Source organism: Cydia pomonella, chromosome 9 (assembly GCF_033807575.1).
Source record: "Cydia pomonella isolate Wapato2018A chromosome 9, ilCydPomo1, whole genome shotgun sequence".
Lineage (NCBI taxonomy): Eukaryota > Metazoa > Arthropoda > Insecta > Lepidoptera > Tortricidae > Cydia > Cydia pomonella.
Genome location: NC_084711.1, coordinates 8,415,118 through 8,439,285, shown reverse-complemented (window position 1 = coordinate 8,439,285; position 24,168 = coordinate 8,415,118). Strand labels below are relative to the sequence as shown.

Genomic DNA, 24,168 nt, shown 5'->3' with positions numbered 1-24,168 from the left:
CCTTGTCGGTACGCATGAAGGTTGATATTGGGCTGTAGCTGCGCTCGTCATATCATAAAATCTTGAAAAAACGCCTGGAAAACCGGGATTAGTCAGGGAATTTTGGTTGTAGTAAATAGTGGTCACCCTGTAGATAACTATGCTGTAAGAATCAAATCAACGTCATATTGCTTTTAACGGCGTAGCATTTTACTAGTAAAATTGTATGTGTGTTGACCTAGCGCTCTTCCTAAACGCTTCATAATGTGAGAGTCAGAATGGCGGCTGTACCTAAATAAAATCAAATGAAAAGCATACCATATTTTTGTACCTAATTTGTACTATTTAGTACCTCGTTAAAAAAAATTTGTACCTCACGGTACGTAAAGTTATCATCAAAAAACAGGTCACCCGCCATCCTGACAGTCAGAATGGCGGGTGTACTTTATTACGCTATGTTCCCGTGGTTATTGATAAATTCTATAAAAGCCAAATTTTTGTACCTTTTTTGTACCATCATATTCAATTACAATACTAGTCATTTTATTTGTGCTTTCCAAGTTTTACTCATTTTATATTTTGCTTGCTATTACAATTTTGCAGGCGTTATAATTTTTCAAGTTATCGATTGAATTTATAAGAAAAAACGCTAAGGTACAATTATTTTTATTACGCCAGGATTTAGTACCTTTAATGTTTAATCTGTTAACTTCAAATAACTCAGAAAATCATGTCTTAAAAATGATTTTTCTTAGGAAGATTTCTTTGAATTAGCGCCTAGCCTTTTTTAACGCTAAGGTACAATTATGTTTATTACGCCAGGATTTAGTACCTTTAATGTTTAATCTGTTAAGTTCTAATAGCTCAGAAAATCATGTCTTAAAAATGATTTTTCTTAGGAAGATTTATTTGAATTGGCGCCTAGCCTTTTTTAAGACATGATTTACTGAGTTATTTGAACTTAACAGATTAAACATTAAAGGTACTAAATCCTGGCGTAATAAACATAATTGTACCTTAGCGTTTTTTCTTAAAAACGAAATCGATAATTTGAAAAATTATAACGCCTGCAAAATTGTAATAGCAAGCAAAATATAAAATGAATAAAACTTGGAAACCAAAAATAAAATGACTCGTATTATAATTGAATATGAAGGTACAAAAATTTGGCTTTTATAGAATTTATCAATAACCACGGGAACATAGCGTAATAAAGTACACCCGCCATTCTGACTGTCAGGATGGCGGGTGACCTGTTTTTTGGTGATAACTTTAAGTACCGTGAGGTACAATTTTTTTTAAAGGAGGTACTAAATAGTAAAAGCGGCCACGTGCGAGTCGGACTCGCCCATGAAGGGTTCCTTTATGACGTATTAAAAAAACTACTTAAACTACTAGATCTCGTTCAACATTTTACCACTTTGGACACACATTTTACCACTTTGGTAGTGTCTCTCGCGCAAACTATTCACTTTAGAAAAAAATTATATTAGGAACCTAAATATCATTTTTGAAGACCTATCCATAGATACCCCACACGTATGGGTTTGACGAAAAAAAAAATTTTTTTAATTTTATGACGTATTAAAAAAAACTACTCATTAGATCTCGTTCAAACCAATTTTCGTTAGAAGTTTGCATCGTAATGTATATCATATATTTTTTTTTAGATTTTTCATTCTGTTATTTTAGAAGTTACAGGGGGGGGACACACTTTTTTTTACTTTGGGAGGTTCTCTCGCGCAAACTATTCAGTTTAGAAAAAAATGATATTAGAAACCTTAATATCATTTTTGAAGACCTATCCATAGATACCCCACATGTATGGGTATGTTGAAAAAAAAAAAAAATTATAAATTTCATGACGTATTAAAAAAAAACTACTTACTAGATCTCGTTCAAACCAATTTTCGGTGGAAGTTTACATGGCAATGTATATCATATATTTTTTTTAGATTTTTCATTCTGTTATTTTAGAAGTTACAGGGGGGGGGGACACACTTTTTTTTTACTTTGGGAGGTTCTCTCGCGCAAACTATTCAGTTTAGAAAAAAATGATATTAGAAACCTTAATATCATTTTTGAAGACCTATCCATAGATACCCCACATGTATGGGTATGTTGAAAAAAAAAAATTTTTTTAAATTTCATGACGTATTAAAAAAAAACTACTTACTAGATCTCGTTCAAACCAATTTTCGGTGGAAGTTTACATGGCAATGTATATCATATATTTTTTTTAGATTTTTCATTCTGTTATTTTAGAAGTTACGGGGGGGGGGACACACATTTTACCACTTTGGAAGTGTCTCTCGCGCAAACTATTCATTTTAGAAAAAAATGATATTAGAAACCTCAATATCATTTTTGAAGACCTATCCATAGATACCCCACACGTATGGGTTTGATGAAAAAAGATTTTTTGAGTTTCAGTTCTAAGTATGGGGAACCCCCAAAATTTATTGTTTTTTTTTCTATTTTTGTGTGAAAATCTTAATGCGGTTCATAGAATACATCCACTTACTAAGTTTGAACAGTACAGCTCTTATAGTTTCGGAAAAAAGTGGCTGTGACAGAATCGGACAGACAGACGGACATGACGAATCTATAAGGGTTCCGTTTTTTGCCATTTGGCTACGGAACCCTAAAAATTAGGTACAAAAATATGGTATGGTTTTCATTTAATTTTATTTAGGTACACCCGCCATTCTGACTCTCACTTCATAATGTGGTGTCTGTTTAATGTAGGGCTTTAAATCACATGTGTTCTAGCTTTTTTGTCTAGCAGTAAATGTGTTAATCACTCCAGGTACTCTTCTTAGATATTTTTCACTGCCAGGCCGAGTTCTGTCTGGGCCACGGCAGAGACTGTATATATGTACCCGTTTGTGATAATGATAATAAAACGAGATTGTATCGTAAAAAATGCTTATATTTAATAGTTAAATACATTTGGTTTCAATATTTAAAAAAATTATTCTAAATCAATTCCATGGGCTTTCTCTTGAAGCTCCCAGCACTGATCCCAAAATTGGCTAAGTCGCTGCTCCTGGTTGGCACAGAAGTGTTTGAAGTCTCGCAGCATTCGCGTTTGGAAGGCTTCATCCCCGGTCGCCGGGTACTGCGACCATTTCCACTTCTTCGATATCATGTGATTCCAAGACCATAGGAATCCCATCTGAAAATAGATAAGACTTGTAATCATCAGTTTTACATTTTGCGACGTGGTGGGTGGGAAGTTATTTACGGTTTTGGCAACAGAATTAGCATTCCACTGGATTTGAAATTACGCACGGTTTTTTTTTCAATAATTTTCTATCACAGATCATAGAGAAAGGTCAACTCTGTTGTATTTTCAACAAAATACTCTATTAAAAGTACTTAGTTGTAAATATGTCATCCGTCATATTTACCTTATGGGAGACTGAGCTAGCGTAACAGAAAGATAGATAACTATTAGACTACTATCTAAATTGTAGGTACCATTCTTTCTTCTGAGAACAATTAAATAGAGACGAAAAGGTAGATGTAATAAGCCCTTATATATACTGGGCTCTATAAAACTATAAAGACAGTGACCAGTAGGTAATACCTACTTAGGTAATCAGTGGAAATAGTAATGGAGTTACAAATAGTTGCCTGGATTTTACATTCTGCGTTGTAACGAACCGCCGCCAATATACGGAGAATTTGACGAGATAAGACTACAGATAACGAATGCATCCCTATTTTGCCTGTTAATGTACCTAACCACTATTGATAAGGGCCAGCGTCTATTCTAGATATATAAGGTAATGTACTTCTGTTGTGTTATCAACACTTTCCTTCTCGAATGATAGTTACTTTTATAATTCGTCATCATCTTTCAATCATAACATAATAAATAATCTAGTCACGTTCATTTACCTATATTTTTTATGCAAAAAAACCGAATTTACGAAATATATTTTTAATTCTTTTGGAAACCGGACTATTCCTAGTTTTCCCCCCTAGAATGAAAGGTCAGATCACAGTGCCCATTAATTTTTGGGATTAGGTAGCCGAGTGGACCCCAGGCACCCCAAGTGAGCCGTGCCAAAGATGCCGGGAAAACGTTATAGGAAACTGCCGCCAGTGTGTCTAATTTTGAATAGGTACAGTCAAGTGTAAAAATATGGGTCCACGCAACTTACTCAAAAATATGTCCCATAGCTTCGCCGACATAAGAGCTATGGGATATATGTTTGAGCAACTTGTGTGCACCCATATTTTTTACTCGACTGTACCATTATACCACTTATTTGATAAGAGGTTTAATGAAACTTACTCGTCGACTGTTGTCGTAGTCATCTTTGTTCTTGCCGCTGACGTGCCGCGTTATGTACGCCTCGTGCGGGCTGGGCGCCGCTTCTAAATGCACAGGATACCTGATAAAAGAAATAAATTTTAGTACAAATGTGCATTGGATGACGTACTTTGTGCCCTGGTGCCTCTCTGATGAGGACAACTTTAGGTTACGGTCTACTTAACTACTACTTAACCGTCGCGTAATTAGGCCAATAACTGCGTGTACAGTGAAAATCAGCAAGGATTTTATCTTTTATGCTACATTGTCACGCTTGACAAGACTTAGCAAACGCCTGCAAGCATAAGCTACAAGCTCCAATCTTGTACAAACGCTTGAATGGCATTTACACGCTTACAAGTGCGTTATTGTATTCCGGACGGGTTGTATTGTATTCTTTTGATCTGTGTTCAAAAACCGACTCTGGCCCGGATCGGTGACAACCTCACGCATAAGCGAAGCCAAACACCCCCGTTCACACGTTTGTGATTGGGGATGCTTGTCGACACTTGCCAAGCGAGGAAATGTATACCCTAATTTATATACCATGGCGGGTTTCCACTTGAAACTGTACAAAGAGAAACCATAATGTTGATCTATTGTTTAACAATTTTTTACGAGCTCTGCTCTTGTCAGCGTGTTAATTACCTTCAAGTGAAGTAATGTCGGGTTAAGCGATATTGATACTTGGGTATATAAATTTTAAAGGTTAAAAACTTTTAATAAAAAAAAGTATAGACGGTTTAAACAATGCTTAAATTGTTTTATTCATTTATTGCGTATAACGGTAAAAGATTAAAAAGTTAATTATTTATTTAATAAGGGGCATCAATTATAAATAGCAACGCATTTAACTGGGCATACACTTAGTTAATTTTGCTGTTGATGGTCGAAACTACTTTATTATTGTATTAACAATACTTAACCTGTTCGAGTACTATATTGTCACTAATGTCAGGTAATCGTTTTCGCAGAACAACAGGTCGCCAAGTTGACAAAAGATTGCTAAACTATTTATACCTGTACCTTTTTTATACCTGTACCGTATCTTTTTGTTTTATCTACGTACAAAATGAATACTGACACAATATATTGGAAACATAAAAAAAAACAAATCGTGAATTTGAAGTTTCACTTGACCTCTTCCACCAAGTGAAAAAAGTTACAAGTAGATGATGGATACCAATTAATGAAATGAAATTGTGTCCGATCCGATGTCGGATGATCTTTGGAGAAAAACAGCTGCTAGAAAATGCCCTATCTATGGTATCAAGTCCTTATATTTTTGCATTAACATTTTTTTAAAACATCAAACTATACTGAAGTGTATAAATATTGGTTTTACAAGGGGGCAAAGTTGTTTTTTAACCACTCATGCTAATATTGATCACGAGCGTAGTAAGTGGTTCGAAAATGGAATCTTGAGCGTTGCAGGGTTTAAAGGCACGAGGACTAAACAAACTTTGCCACCGAGTGAAACACAAAACTTCAGTCACACAATCCCGAGGAAAATACTAACTGTAAAACATTACAAATAATATTCAAATTAACGCTATTAAATTTATTATCATCACTTAAAAGTCAATTCCACCAGCCAAAATGAGGAACTAACTCAAAAGTCTTTTGAACAATCAAGAGATCCTTTCCTTTACGACCTGGTGTGGTGAAAAAATATAAATATGTAGTTACTTTTATGTGGCACATATTACCTGCTGGCGTTGAGTGGCTTGTTGGTCCGGCGCGTGCCCCTCGCCTTCTGCTCGCTCTTGACCGTGGTGATGATCAGGATGAACATGTTGCCGGTCACGTGCACGTACAGGTGGTCGCCGACGCCGGCCGCGTGCGACGTGCTCTCCACAGTACACTTTATGAAGCCGAACCGACCGACAATCGCCTCTTGGAAGAGGAATAATCGCTCGAGCCAGGTGTCTTCTGGGAAGCCTAAAGAAACAAAAGACGTTAAGGTTCTATGGTGTTAAATCTATCACGATGCGAGTCTGGAAAGAGATTCAAGATCAAAATTTTAATCTAAATTCAAAACTTTAAAGTCGTTTTAAGCTGGTATCATTTCAAACCCTAGGACTAAGATGTACTGCCAACATCAGTCTAGCCGTCAGGATTATCTGGTCTCCGCTCGTGTGAGCCGAAATAAAATTTTAGAGCCAGCTGCTGTTTGAAGTTCTTTGTCCAATGTGTAACTGAACTCATAATTGGTAGCATAAAAATATTTAATTTAATTTACATGCGAAACTATCGCATTTTCCATAACTTGTGACTTTTGAGACCATCGCGAACTTAATACACCCCAAAGCCTATGGGAAGAACCCGATACCAAAATTCACTTATGACGTAAAATGTCTTATTAAAAGCTATTTATTTAAGTAATCTGCCTTATTTATTCGTCATCAGAATACAGTTAAAATCTGCCGGCCACTTAGCTTTGTAAATGTGTCATAGAAAGATTTGTGTTATTTAATAAATGAAGTAGCATGTCAAAAACATAATTAATTGTCAGTATTGCCAGTTAATAGTAGTGACGTGCTATTGGATACGTATAAAACAAATACCGGGACCATGTAAGTCAGTATATATTATTAGTTTTATCTTTGTATATGTCCACTGTCAAGCAACATAATTATAAGCATAATAGTTATTATTAATTCTGCAATTTCGCACGTCATGTTACTGTTTTTATTTCGAAACCTATTTTGTTACATTAGCTGTAAGTTTTCCCAAGAAAAAAAAATAATAATCAGTGAACAACAAAGGTAGCAATCTATTTTTGTATAAGTTGATATTGTATCACTGCTCACTATAAATTGAGGTTGCCGTCAATTCATATCGCGTAGAAAATCCCGGTGCAATCAAACAACGTTGACCTAAATGTTAAAAATAACAAATTGTGACAATAATTCATTATATATTACTTTTAGGTCGGTGGGCGTGAACAAATGCAATAACAGGAAAATGTACACCACAATAACACGAATTTACAAAGCAAAACGTAAATTAAATGCTGTGTATATTTGTACACACTAAACTGTTTTGAATAATAAATGATTGCGCTCATAGTTTATCAAAATTTCATAATTTTAATCTTGAGAGGCCCATTACTCCCACCAATGTGACCAATGATTTATGATATGATTACCAATACGGAAGGATGATACTCCTTGATCAAATGTAGACGCAAAAGTGGTATTATGTTTCATCAATAGGTACTAAAAAGTTACAAGCATCAATGAGGAAAAAAACTAAACGCTGTAATGCTACATTTACACGATTGGAATGTCTCGACAAGCATCCACAATCACAAGCATGTGAACGGGGTGTTTAGCTTGGCTTGCGTGAGCTTGCAAGAACTTGTCCACGATCCGATGCGGAATACAATGTAGCCTGACCGGAACACAATAACACACTTAGTCTGTACATGGCAATCAAGCGTTTGTACAGGCTTGGAGCTTGTAGACGTTTGCTGAGTCTCGGTAAGTGTGTAAATATTGTATAAAAGCCTGCAATTCACCAACCTATACGCTCTCTGATAGGTAAAGCGTAGGTGAAGTTATCATACAGTTACCTCCAAACAGCGGGTTTTTGTTTCTAAGCAGCCACTCCTCGTTGAGCGGCACGTATATCGGTCCGCGCAGAGTCCGACTTGAGCGTGAATCGCAAGGCGAGAGGGTCCACTGGGATCGGGACCATCTGTAGCCGGCTATTCTGCGCTTTGCGAGCTCAGAATCCGAGAATCCAACCTACTCGCTGCCTGATGGGTAAAGTGTCGATACAGGTAAGGTAAAGTTAGATACCTTCAAACAGCGCGTTTTTGTTTCTAAGCAGCGGCTCCTCGTTGAGCGGCACGTAGATCGGTCCGCGCAGAGGGTCTGACTTGAGCGTGAACGGCAAGGCGAGAGGGTCCGCTGGGATCGGGACCATCTGTAGCCTGCAGTTCTGTGCTTTGCGCGCCCAGCCAAAGATCTAGAAAATGGAATAAAAGTTTATACAAAAATACAAATGTCTGAACACGTTAATTGGTCAGCCAGCGATTTAGAAATAAATTACACAAACTCGTACACATAAAAAGTTGACAATGATGTTAAAAATAACGGCCAAGTTTTCGATTCAGAACAGGAATTTACAGATTTCGCAACCTAATAATTGTGATCGCAATCAGTCCACAAATCAAGAGTTAAAAATGGCTGTTACTATTTTATGTATACTCAGTTGTGGTTGTGATTGTGACCGAATGGTCCTGTAAACATGAATAACAGGTTTTAAGGTTTTGTGTGTATTATAATCCTACTTGTAAAACTAAAATCTGCTCTAATCGCGACGTTTAAACGCAATGGCGGCAGATCAAAGGTACTAAATATGTATTTTGTGATGTCCATAAGATCGGCAACGATGTCTCTGGACACGACGGCCTATCCGATGTAGGTATTAGGTATGCATATTTTGTATATCTGGTTGGATAAGAACATGGTCTGGTACGCGATGACAACAAGTACCTAAGGTTAAAGACGTTAATCCTAAAGGATGTCCTATACTATTTATTATTTTATTTATTTATGTAATCTAATGGTTCTTTATTTTCTGCTACTCACCAGCTCGGCGACGATGTTCCCTGACGCGACGGCCCACTGAATACACATCTCATAAGCTTGGTCCGGCCTGAACGTGGCCTGGTAGCGTGCATGTCCCCACTCAATGCGGTCGCTCTTGTTGTTCACATCGATGTCCAGATGTGTGTTCTTGTAGAGTGGCACTGAGGACAATCATGGGAAATTAAGTTATTCTTTGAATTTTCAAATCTTGTTTGATCTCAAACGCGTGCGTTGAAAGTAACGCAATATGCTTTGAAGTAGGTATGTATTTATTAAAAAAACTTTACGAATGCCGTAAGAATATGCGTATTTGAAGACTACTTTTTTTTTCTTTGATTGAAAATAGTCAAATCTGCATGTAAATATTGAAAACACAGTGTAAATTTGCCATACTATAAATAAATAAATTGATTATTCCATGTCAATGAACCAGTGCTATCGGGTATACCTAGTTGTAACTTGTAAGCGTTACCATAATCAAACTGATATCAGTAGCGTGCGTTAAATTAATTATTGTATATAGAAATTAACGAGCACGATTCAATGTAATGAGTTGTGATAACACATACACAAAATGCATTATGAAACAAGCAGAAATAATATTCTTATACAATGTGGCCACGCAAAGGATTCTACTCATATTAAGACCTAATCGTTGTATAAGTCTAAGTTCGACCTAGTTTCATAGACAATGGACTAATTTCATCATGACTCGGTGCACGGTTTTTGATTGCGATGTTGCCATCCCTATTTAATCGAGGTAAAAATGACAAGGAACATGTTTTCTAGTACTTATATCTGCGCCATTGGGTGCCATCTAGTCAAGCAGCCAATACAGCCCCACGATATGTTCTGTAATTATTTCCATCTAGTGTTCAGGTACAACTCGTTCTGCATTCTACTAGTTCAGGGGTAGCATAGGCAAATAGTTCAATGACGCAATGGAGTGAAACGCTTTTAATATGTAGCTTCGTACTCGCTAGTACATAGTTATTCAATTATGGTACTGACTGTCGTTATCGTTGTCGCAGTGCATGTAGTCGGGGTCGATGTTGTCGCACAGGAAGGCAGGCACGCCGGTGAGGTCCGTTAGTGGGCTGCAGCCGGAGATGTCGAGGGCGCCGGAGCTGGCCTCGTGCGGCACGAGCGGTGATCGTGGCCCGAGGACTTCTACTTCCATCCACTCGTTCTCGAAGCTTTGGAGGTCGCCGAGGGGTCGGACGTAGTCTGTTGGGTCTGGAAGCAAAATTGTAAATTAGAGCCGCCAGAAACTAACACAGAATCTTATGCTTAAAATCAGGCAACCAGCAATAAAGGCGATATGAATCAGAATCAGAAATATTTATTGTGTAAACTGTGTAGGTACAAGAATATGACTATTAGGTAAATTTTTTGATGAGTATCAACAGTTTTACCCTTCTCGGGCATACAATTATTTTTATCTTAAACTAGGTTTTAATATTTTATCTTAAACTATATTTTAATGTATATTTAGGTTTACATAGTTATAAAATTCTTTTAAGTTATAGAAGACTTTGTCTGTTAAAAAGTTTATATGGCTAAAATTGTTAACCAAAGTAGATGTTATACACAATATTTTTCATCACACTCGCGAATACACTATTTTTCCCTTTTTATATTCCAACACGTGAGATAAAAAGTCGTGTGCTACACGAGGCAAAAGTTTTTGGGCCCCTGATAATTATTTTCAACTCGAAACTCAAACTCCAACATTGTTTTCTTGTTACACAAATAACTATTTTCAAACGGATGCCAGTTAAGTAGGTCTTATTATGGATACCATGGGTAATTTCATCATATAGAGTTTTTCTCTCACCTTTGTCTTTCTTCTGAGGTAGGATATGATACATGTAGTACCCGACGACAAAACGCTTGGTGGTGTCGCCAGAAGCGTGGCATATCACTTTCTCTTGTAACATTTTCTGAAATAGAAAACAAGTGTCAAACATTTACATACATACATGACTAAAAACGACTGGTTTTTGGCCAATTATTATAATATGATAATCTGAAATAGCGATCTTTAACAAAATGTCCGTGGATAGATTTTATTGTACATTTTTACCTACATGTGGCAGATTTAAAGAGAAAAGGAATATTAAAATTGCGAGAACGTACTAAAGGGCGGAGAGCGTTAATTCCGAGAATTACTTGGACTGAGAACGGAGAGACATTTAGAGAATGTCAAATGATGTCAATTTTACCTCTGTGATATGCCTGAAGCCAGTGTGGTGTGTAAAGTAAGTAGGTATATAGACATTTTATTAAAAGGAGGACCGGCGTTCTGGGTTTCATTAGAAGACCTTGGTGTATAGGGCCGGGATCTCTTTGTTTTTTAAATCAGATGATGACAAGTTTACCTCCATAATATGCGTAGCCTACTCATAAGTTATGCCTTCCACATTGGCCTGGAGCCAGTGTATGGCGTATATGGAGACGAAGGCGTGCGACGACAGGCTCACGGTCTGCCGTAGGAAGCCCACTAATCCCAATAATCAAATTTTCACAACAATTCCCTATTTTATGAGGGGGACAAAAGATGTATTTGACAAATAGCACTCTTACCTCCATGATATGCGTGGCCTTCTCATAAGTTACTCCTTCCACATTGGCCTGGAGCCAGTGTATGGCGTATATGGAGACGAAGGCGTGCGACGGCAGGCTCACGGTCTGCTGTAGGAAGCCCACGCCCAGCTGTGGGTGCCGCATGCGCTCCACGATGTCTGCTAGCGATGCGGTAGATTTCAGCTTCGGCTCTACCACACTGTGAGATTGAGAAGGTTTAACCACAATGGCCCCAGTAGTTGAATTCTTAATTTGATATGACGAAGTTGAAAGTACGATCAGCTATTTTGTCAGCCGATCGTTGGTTATATAAAGAGGGTTGTTTCATTGAAAAGGATAAATTTAGAAGCCACACGTTTGTATGGCAGATTTAATATATTTCCCCTGCGCCAACTTAAACCTATGAAGTGTACTTGATTATGTGAGATCGGCTGCACAATGAAGAATTTGGTTTGATTAATAAACAAATAACTTCGGGCAGCTTAACTAAACAAAACATTTGATACATAGGGAGCATATTTAGAGGTTCTATTTGGGAGTTAGTGCGCAATACTCAATAATTATGCATACAAGAAGAGCCCTAAAACAGAAACACAACTGTATAAAATAATTGCAAGTTGAATATCTAAACCTGTCATCGTATGTGTCATCCGATTCGCCTGTTTGTGACTGCGTCCTCTCTAAAACAGTTTTCGCCGCCGCCCTGAAATATATAAATGGTGTTAGCATCTCAAACGGGCTGTATAAGCACATAGTTATATCTGAAATACAATTCGCAAGCCATATTCAGCTGAAGCAAGTTTAGTTGACACATCAGAAACAAAAGTTGTTTTAGAAGTAAAGTACGACTTAGGATTATTTTTTTTTAAATTTCCAATTTAGGATTATTTCTGGAATTTAACACACGCTGATCAGAAGTGAAATATTTGTAGTAGGTACACATTATTACCAATCACCTACTTTAATTAAAATCCATACAGACAAGAAATCGTTGTGTTAAGTCAACGATATCGATCGTAATTCACGGACTTGCCTTCTTGCTTAGACCGTATGTATTTTTTTGTTGCATTGCATAAGTTTCGAAAGTCCAGTGAATAATAAATAAAAAACGGTGGTCCCAAGAATAAGTGTAGTGAAGCAAGTTTTGCTTCTTTAATGCCAACCAGAAACCAGGAAATAAAGATAATTACAATCTAGAAATGAGTGATGAAAGCGTTCGTCTTACTTACTTGTTGCTCTGACTAGTGTTTAGTGACTTAGTAGGTGAAACTTGCTGGAATGAAACATTCGGTAGGTAAGGGTACAAGCAACCAAGGGAGCTCACAAGCGTTCCACTCAATGATAGCATAAGATAGAAATAAAGGAATATTCGTTAATAGAATCGTGACAAAATCTGTAAAAGAAAATTGCTTTAGTCCATAAAATTAAATTGGAAGAAAAACGCTGTAGATTTAACCCTGCTAAAAGGTGTAACAACAAAAAGGACAGTTAACGTCACATCGGTAAATAAACATATAGGCAAATAAGGTTACATAAATATAATATAGGCACATGAAGAATAAAATATACATAACATAAATAAATACATAAGAAGCGAATGAAGTGCTTCATTTAGAGAACCGCAAACCATGCCCGCTACAAGCGACAAACTAATTTTTTAAACAATATAAATACTTCTACGTAATTTATTCTAACCCGTAACATTTTCAAATTATTTAATCAAATCACTACCTTTAATAAACTAATTGGAAAACATTCGAAATAGTCAAGAGTAATGATTACAGAAAAGAAATTGATATTAAATAATTCACAGCGACATATTGTGTTGTGAACTAAAAGCTAATCGCTACGAGGAATAACTGACTATTAAAAAGAAGAACGCTCTTGGAAAGTGATTTGGTTCCATTAAGGTACAGCTTGTTCTGTCAGAGAGCGTGGATAGTTCATCGTGTAAATAGAAGACAATAACCCGTCCTGGTTGCCTAATATTTAAATCGTCTTTTTCACTCGGTTGCCGCTAGAGCGAAAGTGATGGAAATATGATTTTAGCTTCACTTCTAAAAGATAAAGAAATAAGATATATCAGTGTAAGTAAGCGTTGCGGGTTGGTGCGGTACTGACATAGCCTCGACGCGCAGCCGCGGCCGGTCCGGTAGCCGGGTGCTGCCGACGCGCTCGCGGAACGGCGAGCTCACTCCGCCCTGACACCACACCACACGTTAACATGAGGACACGGCGGCCGGGACGACGACGAACGAACATAAATTAATAAAATTGTTATCGATAACGAATGGACTCGGGCGAAATATGGAAACTCAATTTGAATTTTAGAGGGCAGACCGCTTTTCTACAATTTTTGGTAGGTATATAATAAATAGAAATCTACTACAATGTTCTGTTTTAGCAAAGATACATTGATTGAGAAAGATGTGTAAAATCTAAGACAATTTCGTGGTTAGAATTTGATAGGTAAACGAGATGGCGCTGTACAACAACATACATTTTGCGGTAACTCTGATTGTCAAAATTGACGTTTTACAATTTAGTGACCGCAGAAGATATGGCGCAGTACAGCGGTATCTGGTTTGGATGTCAAGGGGCACGTTTTTTTCTTATACTTTACCTCTCTATATTATGACAATCCACCACCGGTCGGTATTGTCGGTGGTGGATTGTTATATTTATTTGCGTATTTATTTTTGCGGTGCGAGGGTGGGAACATTAATTGCATGTAAAAATACGCAAGTAAGTATAACGGGGTAGCACGTTAACTTTTGGCGGATTAGCAAAGTAAGTAATTTTGTTTTTTTCATTAATATGGATTAACGCAAAGTAACGCCTGATTCTATTCGTTATAATCAATTCTTTTTGGTTTATGTATTAGGTATATCTATCATATCCAAAATACTAAAATAATAATTCGATTGCCCAAAATTACTCGTTCTATCTGGTTTTGTATTATAATGAACTTTTAGCACCTATATCGGTCATAAAACAAGGTTTAAAATTTGTTATGTCGGATATATCAGGACATTTGTGGCTTACTATCAAGCACTGAATTTTATCCATTCTGTGGTACAACACAGCACATTTATAAAAAAGTATGATCCATACAATTATGAGTGAACTAGCATAAACTTGTTATTTTTAGTTTGAATCACCTATTCCTTGTTTTTATTGTACGGGTTCAAAAAGCAAATTCGTTATGTTCGTTCGTCATCGACACACACAGGCGACAATTCAACTAATGAAAAATAAATTAAAAATAAGCCAGCAAAAATATCACAGTATTTAAGTGCAATCCGTGCATTTTAATCGCATAAGTTTATAATAAGCAGTGCAATGACGCATTTCACATTTACAATTCTGCTCCAAATCTGGAAGAAGATTGGTATCGTTCCTACAACGGTACCTAAATACGGTGCGTAATCAAAGTTATAAGGGTAGAATAAGGAAAATGCACCTGCGAACCCGTCCTACTGAATATACATTGTGATTCAAAGAAATTTAGTATTGCGGCTGTCAATGTTGAAGATTTATTACAATTAGTTCCTGAGGGTTAAAATTATATGCAGGGAATATTAAAATGCCAATCGCCGGTTTTAAAATGTTAATTATTCTTCCAGTTTATTTTTTTTTCGTCGAGCCAATAAAACAATCTGTGCGCAGAATATGCCACGAAACATAAAGTTATAACGGAAAATTTTGATTGTCCTAGAAATAAAAATCGTCTGTCGTTCGGGCTAACGAGCGGAATGATTAGGTTAGTAAATTTTGTTTTGGTTAACGATGATTTGTATTTTAGACACTAGTTACAAAATTTAAACATAACTGAGAAACGTGACGCGAGAATGTTGAAAGGAAAACCGAAGCATATCGGACTTTTCCTTGGAGACTTTTCCTTATACCAGATAAAAATACTCAAATGACAGATATATTTAATTGCATTTATTTCGGTTTATGTTGTAGTTGTTACTTATTAGTTTAGGTACAGTCAGCAATACTATTAGCTTAGCACCTTTGCATATAAATTTCTATGCAGAGGGTTTATTTTCGAGGGTATCCTTTCTCTGCAGCTGAGTGTACAACTTTAATGTAACAAAAAGGGATTTTAGAACGCCACGCTACAATAAAATCATCTGTTATGGGGCTAAATCCAAGAGGGGTTTTTTACTAATACTAGATTCGGACCTAACCACATTTATCGACGCGAAATCGAGAAAATAAATAATAGGGCAAAAATCTTAGTTTTTTATTTTGACGCGGACGTCAACGTCACCAGCAATTAATGTTCTTCAAGCAGAATTTCCGATTACAAAATTACGTCACAGGGGATGACCGGATGCAGTGTAGATCTAGTTATTTTGTCTATTAAAAGGAGTACAAAACATCTGTATGGCCAACGATCACAGCCGAGGTTATCCGTACAGCGTATTATAAGAAGTGTGCTTGATATCGATTCCGCGTCGAGGAATGTGGGGAGTGTCGGGTGCAAGTCTCATTCGCTCGTTAGGCCGCGAGTGCCGCCAGTACCTGGGCGCTGGGCCTGAGGATGGACGTCGAGTGGCGCCGCCGCGTGAGCGCGCTGTCGCAGCCGCCGAGCGCCATCTGAAGCCACCACAACTCAATCCGCTATTCTACACCCGCCCCCGTCAAACTGTAGCCTCATTCAACGCGACGCTTCAATACAGGATTGAGAGCCGCGGCCGCGAGGCGTTTTTGTACTCGAATTTGGAATTTTGATCTACTTCCTCCACCGATTGACGCCAATTTGTATTTTACAGTTAGCTTTCGAGTTAATAACATGCTTTCGGACCCAAACAGGAAATTACTGGCGTGCATTTCGAAGAGATTTAAATAATACATACATACGCGTGAGAGTCGGATTAATCCTTGCATAGCCAATTTTTAAACTTTCTTGCATCAGACCTGCAGTTACTTGCATGAGTTGCGTTCTCGCGCGCGACTCCATACATCTAGCGCGACTTCAAGTATGGACTCGCGCGCGAGAACGCAACTCATGCTAGACGGTCTGATGCTTTATTTAAGCACGCTTTTAATGGTTTCAGAGATGATTGTGCATTTATTTAGTGACCTTTACATTTCATCATCATCATTGTATTAATATGATGCAGTTATTTATGCAGTGATACTTAATAATTAAATTAAACTGCACAGTAGTGTAGTGTACAGCCTTAAAATTTCTAACCGGCTTTTATCCGGCTAATTGTTTCCAAAATAGTAGCACCCATTGCGCGCGATAATATGGCATACACACGAGCCGATTTTTGACGAGACTTGACAAATATCAAAGGGGGCCTTGTGTTATCCCCGATGCAGTTATACAAGGATTATACCGACAATACATACAAAATTCAGTTTATGCCCTTTATCAGGCAAAGGAAAAAATAGACATGAAAATATAGGTCATTCGATAACAGGTCGCGTGCGATTTACAACACATTCTCGGGATATATTTCAATTTCATGTTTGTTTCCATTTAGTATTTACTGTGTAAGTTATTAAGAGAAGAATCTCAAAATATTCGGGCACTGGTTAAGGGCTACAATAGAACTAAAATAGTTTAGTGCATTGATACAACCATGCAGTGCGGTAACTACAATACTTAAAAAGTGCAAATAAAATTGTCATGCTACAAAACGTATGTACAGTAAATTTTATATACTAATTATACATTTACTTTATATACAATGTACGCAGAGTAATATCTGTATAAAAACTAAAATGTTCATATATTATTTCAATCAATCTAACTTTAAATTCATGTATGTAATAATCTAGAATAATTATTAAATATTTATTTATGAGAATTATTATAATATTATAATAGAAGCAAATCATTCGTATTGCCGTTGACATTAATAGGACATCAGATAGTTTTACAGATATTTATATCGCCGAAATAAGTTGAAGTGAATCTTTATGTCAATGTTTCAAGCCTAAAAAGATTTGCCTCTTAAATATTTAACTTTCTCATTTAATATATTCTTCTTGTTTCAACTATAGTAACACTTACCCTCTGCTTATTAGGCCTTTTGACCTTATTGAAGTACGACTCGGTCATTTTGAGAAAGCCGTCCGTGAGTTGATCCAAGTCTTGTCGCGTGGGTGTGGGGTAAATGTCGCAGTGAGTGGACTCGTCTTCCAGGATTTGCTTGGTGGCTGGGTTGTGGAGGGGCAGTAGGAGGGTGCGGAACCGCCAGTATTTGAGAGCCTGAAGGAAGTTAGAATGTTAGATAGTTTTGACTTAGGACAGCTTCAAAAATGAATGTAGGTATAGTCGTTTCAAAAATTTGTATAGTAATTTCAAAGCGTTCGCTGTCCTCAGAAAGCAAAATTATCAATACACGGCATATTTAAAAACTTCAGGAAAATATCGCTTCGAAATCATGCAACCGTCCTCTTTGTCTTGGATGGACTTTTCTGATGATATAGGCTATGGTGACCCCTTACCATCAGATGAGGCTTGTTTACCACTGACGATAAAAACGTATGAGATTAATTTTACTTCAGGTGAGCCCAATAATAAAAAATCAATCTGGGATGAAACCCAAATAAGTATTCCTCAAAATCGTAGAGAATTTACGACAGGAAAAGAGCGTCCGTCTCTTTCTATCCACCCATGTTAAAAAGAGGCGTTTGCTGTATGATGTCTTATCAAATCTATAACTGCATGCAGCAAGTACAATTGCTTAAAGTTGATAACTCAGTTTCACCTCGACAAGAGCAAAGTCGGTGTCTCCGCGGGTGCAAATGTAGTGGTCCATGTAGTTCCAGTTGTAGTTCTCCAGCTTCTCCGTGGTGAAGGACACCCATGACACCTCGTACGTGTCGTGGTTCGGCGCGTGGAACCGGTACCGGTAGTGGATATTGAACGGCGGGTACGGATGTCTAAAAGACAATCAGTAACAGAAATTATAATAAAAAAGTGAAAATGACTTCTACATGCTCCACTAACAATTATATTCCAAGATGCAGTTTTCTTTTTAGTTTTTCGTTTTACCTGCCTTGTTCTGCGGCTCGCTAACCATTTAAAATATACTCAATAAACATAACAAAGATCATTAGAAAAAGCTATTCAACCAAAATCATATAGAAGATCATAGTTTACCTCGGTCGGTATCTTGTTACTGTGATTGTGGAGCCAACGAGTGTCAGCTTATGGAATATTCTCCCGATGGACAGTAGGAACCTCTTGGTAGGCGCCTGGTTGACGGGCTTGCTGTGTTGCGGTGCCACCTTAAAAATTTACAACGGTTGTTAAATAATAACTATGAGTAGGCAATGGATTAAAAATGCGAGATGCGATGTAAATTATTCTAAAATAAACAGAGACAGCGTTTACACTTTTTTGGACACTACAAACCCCATTATACAAGCATTATTTAATTCAGGATTAAATGCGGGGTTCTAAAAGTACATTAAGATATAAGTGCAACAAATAGGAAATTGTTATTTGCACATTTAAATTTTGGACATAGTTACTTAATATGCTAATTATTGCACTAGTGTGGTAATGTAGTAGTAATATGTACTGTAAAAATAATAATATTACTTAGTATTTACCTTGGAAGGCGGCGGTGCTGGCGTCGACGGACAGTGCGCCTCAATCACATCACTTTCGCTCACACCCACTATTAGTTGGAACCCCTGCCATTAGAACATTTTCTATAAAAATAAGATATGTGTGAAAATACGCTAAACTTTCGTTAATGATTAGAACGGGACGGTTTGTCTAACCTCGTGCCACCCACCATACAAAATTTGTGTTATTGAAGTTAGAACTTAGTTGGATAGAATTTAATTTGTTCGAAAATATAACGAGACAACATAAATGCTACTTTATGTTGCTTGCTTGACAGTGAGAATGAGTTTAAACATTAAACGACAATAACAAAAAAGAGTAAGAAACAAGATAGAATTACATAAGCGTTAATAGTGGGAGAAATCTGGGCTCTTTAGTCTTCGTATTGAACTAAAGCTATCACAGAACCGATCGATGAGATCATAACGTTTGCAAAGCTGATTAAAGGACCTAGCAGCTCATAGAAGAAAGGAGTTTTTCCTATAATTGTAAACGTTCGTTTGGTGCGAGAAAGAAAGGTTTACATTCCATTAAAACAAAGTGTATAGGTACATCTTAATGTACATTGGGCGGCATGAAGCTAATTCAAATTACAAATTACACATGGAAGATGGTCATCTGGGAGTAAATTGTAGTCTGACATAAGGTAGTCGCCCTGAAGAGACCGATTGTCGTAATAGTCGATCGTAATCTGCAGGAAGCCTAAAACGTACCTGAGCCAACCTCTGCGACACCAACTCTTTAAAAACTTCCATAGTAGTCAAAGGTTCCTTGTAAATAGCTCTGTTCTGTGCAAAGTCCGCATTCACATCATCAGGCAGCAGGTTATAGTCTGACACAAGGTAGTCGTTTTGAAGAGATCGCTTGTCAGGGAAGTAGTCGGTTGTGATCGGCAGGCAAGCTGGGATAGTAAGCGATTTCCAGTCCACACCTGCCCGAAATGATAAAATCACAAGTAAAATTTTACGTATTAAAAGATTGGGTTCTAATTGTCAAGTATTGAAAATTGACACTAAATGTTTTTGTATATGTGTAAGATTGCAACACTAATTTTCAAGGTAAATGCGGATCAACGCTATGATTTGTATTAAATTAATGATATTAATTTAATGTCTTTAATGTTACCTACTGAATACTATTATAGAAAGAGCGTTAAACATCAATATTTTTAGTGAGTATTGTACATCGTACATCGATATTGTTATAGACAGTTTATATTATCTATCTAAATCGTAAAGTCTGGACTATTCAGGACTTTTTAAAATTGTCTCAATTACCAACAAACGTCTCAAAACAAACGTACCTATACCTACAAAAAAGTGTTAATTGTTAACCTAAGTCATGCTATATGAAGCATATATGAATAAGTGAATAAAAGTTAAAACATATAAGGCAGAAGTTACACTGCTATTTAAAATTAATAAGCGTGGAAACTGATGGCGAGAGATGAGTATGGAATGAATGAATCAAGGTGAATGCGGTGAATTTTCTTTCAAGCATTCAATCGAAACCGGCCATGAGAGGGTAATCTTAGTACACATGCAACTTTAAGTATATATTTATACTTGCAGCTAATGTTATGTGCGATAAATTTTATAACCCCATTGTATTTGTTTATAATAAAATAAGCTAAATTTTCAGTGTCTATAATGTTCTAGAAGCATATATATAAAGTTTTTTTATCAGCTTTATGTGAAAATTCTACACTACTTGCATGTACTAAATATCACCCCAAAGCGTTTGTTTGGCCCACGGTCCCTGCATCACACCACGACACCAGTTGGCAAGAACATTTCATCTTAAACCATTTGGATCACATTATAAGTCGACCTTATTTTCAAGCACATAGGGTACTTTTAAAACAATGTTGGACACATTTTTTGTCAAAACAAATGCTCATGACCACTAGAAAAAATAGGTCATATTGCAGCTTTAAAAATAGGTCTGTAAGACTTAAATAAGTTTTTTTTATTTTTAAATGTTACATATTAATTGAAACCAACACGATTGTCATTCATAATTTTCTGTCTGCCTGTGCAGTAGGGCTAAGATGGTCGGCTCTTTATCATTTGTCACCATGCCTGTCACGTTCTACCAAGTATGTAAGCGCGAAAGTGACAGGCATAGTGACAAGTGATAAAAATGGAACCATGATGCTACCGCTGGCAGACGTTCGAAACGTCAGGCCATATAATAAACGTAAGTTTACGCGATTAAGTCCCGTATTAGTTTTAAAATTACGGTAAATGCTGTTTTCTACTTTCATCGTTGAAAAACAGCAACTGTTCCGTGACACTAGGGTACTTGTGAGTAAAGAACGGATGCTAAGCACACGAAATTTACTACATTGATACCACCTATTCCTTTTATTTCCTATCTCGATCGCACGCGCATTATTATATTGCCGTCCCACTTGCACAGTGCCGCCGCAAGCATAGGCGGGATAGCAATATAATTACGAGCGTGCAATAAATAGAGATAAGCACAGCCAGGTCAATGTATGAGATTCTTCATGCTTACTTTAGTAAAAGTAAATAAGAATGTACGCAGTAGTGACACAGGAGACCATAATAAATATTATAAATATATCTACGCGTTAGCTACTCGATGCAAACATAAATGAGCTAAATATCAAACCTATGGCTCGGTTCGCTTTGTCCCCGAACATCCAACGCGGTATCAATGCGACGATATCATGAAACATTAGAAATGAGGTGAACGATTAGTATAGAAGTGAACATGATTTGCCACTAATCATAATTCATGATTCTAAGTTGGTCGAAATAAATGAATTTATTTATTTATAATTACAGGGTTTATGGAACTATGTGCCTGCCCTAATAAAGTGTCCTATTTTATAAAACTTGTCATATTCTTACGAGATTAGCTGGTTGGTGAGAGGCCTTATGATTGTCTCGTGTTGTAACTTGTAGTTTTGTAAAATAGGATCTATTTTTATAAAACAACCGATTATTTTAATTGAAAATTTAGTTTTAGTTCGATTTCTTAAGGAACATTTCGATTGAAGCCGCGATGCGAGGCGGAGCAAAAAAATCATTAAACAAATCAATATTTAATTGCTAATATGTATTTTAAAATATTTTAGTTCGAGTATTTAAAGAAAAAAATGAACAAGTATATTTAACTCGCATGACCGTCGTCCCGAAATGGCTGATAATGATTGGTTATAATGATTGATGGCAATACATGATCAACGTATGTTACACTGTTTATACTTATACATCCAAGAACTTCACGATTTTAATTAGTATTTAAAAATTTACCAAAAACGTCCAAGTTTTTCAATGAAACAAAAAAACGAAAGCAAGCATATACATATCAAACTCACTCACGAATACATTGTGAATCTGTACTGACCTGTAGTAAGGGCGGGCGTCCACTCCTGCTCTCCAGTGGCGCCCCACAGCAAAGCCAGGGAAGCATTGTTGGTAGACGGCGGGCCTAATACAGTGCCCAGAATGTTCAGGGCACCTGATGCGCTGATCATGCGTTTGCGGCTTTGCGAAATCATGTTTCCTAAAAAGAAAAAAAAAGTTACATACATACATATAATCACGCCTATTTCCCGAAGGGGTAGGCAGGGACTACGGATTTCCACTTGCTACGATCCTGACATACCTCTTTCGCTTCCTTCACTTTCATGACATTCCTCAGACACGCTCGTCGGTTTAGGGTGCTCTTGACCTGGCCTATCTTCAGGATTTCCCTGATTTGATCAGAGAAAGTCCACCGAGGTCTACCCCTTCCAGCTCCCTCTTCTACTTCTCCCTTATACACTCTCTTTGTTAACCTTCTTTCACTCATTCTTTACACGTGTCCAAACCATCTCAACATACCTTTCTCAATTGTTGTCACTACATCTTCGTTCAGTCCACACTTTTCCCTTATCACACTGTTCCTAATTCGATCTTGTAATTTTACACCACACACACTTCTCAACGCTCTCATTTCCACTGCATTCACTTGACTCTGCTGTTTCTTCTACCATACCCAACTTTCGCTACCATACATAAGTGTAGGCACCAACACCCCTCTATGCACAGCCAACCGTGCTTTTTGCGACACCTTCTGGCTGCTCATAAAAGCGTTGAGTGCCCCATTCACACGATTTCCAGCATTCACTCTTCAATGTCTTCATCATGTTTACCGTCCCTAGTGAACAAGATTCCCAGATACACAAACTCTTTCACTTGTTCAACTCTTTCTTTACCAATCAAAACTTCACAGTTTGTCATACTTTCTCCCTTTTCAAATACCATTACTTTCGTCTTGCTCACATTTATTCTCATTCCTTTCCTTTAAAAAGATCTATACATTCTAGTTACCATCTCCTGCAATTCTTCATGCGATGACGCCAGCAATACCAGGTCATCAGCGTAAAGAAGACATTTGACGAGTAAACCACTCATTCTCAGCCCACATTCATCATTTCTCAAATCATGCATACTACTGTCCATGAATAGATTAAACAGCCACTGTGACGCTACACATCCTTGCCTAACACCCTTTTCGATGCTAAACCACTCAATGTACGATCCGTTTACTCTCACACAAGCAATATTATAAATGGAATCCTCATAGAGCGATTTCAGTGGCTGAATGAGACGACCGCTCAATCCTGTATGGGTCCGACAGTACCGATCAAAGTTCATTCCTCCACTCTGTCATAAGCCTTTTCCAAATCCACGAAAGCGCAATAGACCTTTTGACCTCTGGCCAAATACTTTTCGGCTATGCATCGCAGGGAAAAGACTTGATCCGTACATCCCATACCCTTTCGGAATCCCGCTTGTGCATCCCATACTTTCTCATCGGTTTCTTTCACTACTCTTTCAATCAATATCTTTGCATACAATTTGCCGACGACGCTGAGTAAGCTAATGCCTCTGTAGTTTTTGCAAAAAAAGTTATTGACAAATATTTCATTTTTGGTACAAGCTTTTATCGCTGACTGTATTTTTTTTCCACAGGCAACTAATACTCATGTTTCCACAGGCAACTAATACTCATCGAGACAATTCTAAAAACCTCAAACACAATTAGGTTGCGTT

At 37.2% G+C, this 24,168-nt stretch overlaps 1 protein-coding gene across 5 annotated transcripts in view; it reads right to left on the bottom strand.

Annotated features, from left to right (window-relative positions):
• Positions 1-2,890: 2,890 nt before the first annotated feature.
• LOC133521253 (GATOR complex protein Iml1) overlaps positions 2,891-24,168 on the bottom strand; it is a 40,643-nt gene continuing 19,365 nt past the window's right edge. Inside the window, exons 11-28 of one of the 5 annotated variants that reach the window (XM_061856104.1) lie at positions 22,475-22,633; positions 21,734-21,748; positions 19,810-20,027; positions 19,078-19,161; positions 18,623-18,750; positions 18,228-18,402; positions 17,528-17,725; positions 16,024-16,098; positions 13,612-13,691; positions 12,122-12,193; positions 11,491-11,689; positions 10,742-10,847; positions 9,916-10,140; positions 8,905-9,065; positions 8,110-8,278; positions 6,013-6,244; positions 4,286-4,385; positions 2,891-3,157 (exon numbers count right to left, since the gene is read on the bottom strand). In XM_061856104.1, coding sequence (XP_061712088.1) covers positions 2,954-3,157; positions 4,286-4,385; positions 6,013-6,244; positions 8,110-8,278; positions 8,905-9,065; positions 9,916-10,140; positions 10,742-10,847; positions 11,491-11,689; positions 12,122-12,193; positions 13,612-13,691; positions 16,024-16,098; positions 17,528-17,725; positions 18,228-18,402; positions 18,623-18,750; positions 19,078-19,161; positions 19,810-20,027; positions 21,734-21,748; positions 22,475-22,633 — 2,600 coding nt within the window. In that variant the 3' untranslated portion in view covers positions 2,891-2,953. Of the gene's footprint in view, positions 3,158-4,285; positions 4,386-6,012; positions 6,245-8,109; positions 8,279-8,904; positions 9,066-9,915; positions 10,141-10,741; positions 10,848-11,490; positions 11,690-12,121; positions 12,194-12,719; positions 12,764-13,611; positions 13,692-16,023; positions 16,099-17,527; positions 17,726-18,227; positions 18,403-18,622; positions 18,751-19,077; positions 19,162-19,809; positions 20,028-21,733; positions 21,749-22,474; positions 22,634-24,168 lie in introns of all 5 variants that reach the window. The other 4 variants (XM_061856106.1, XM_061856108.1, XM_061856109.1 and 1 more) reach the window with 4 other exon arrangements.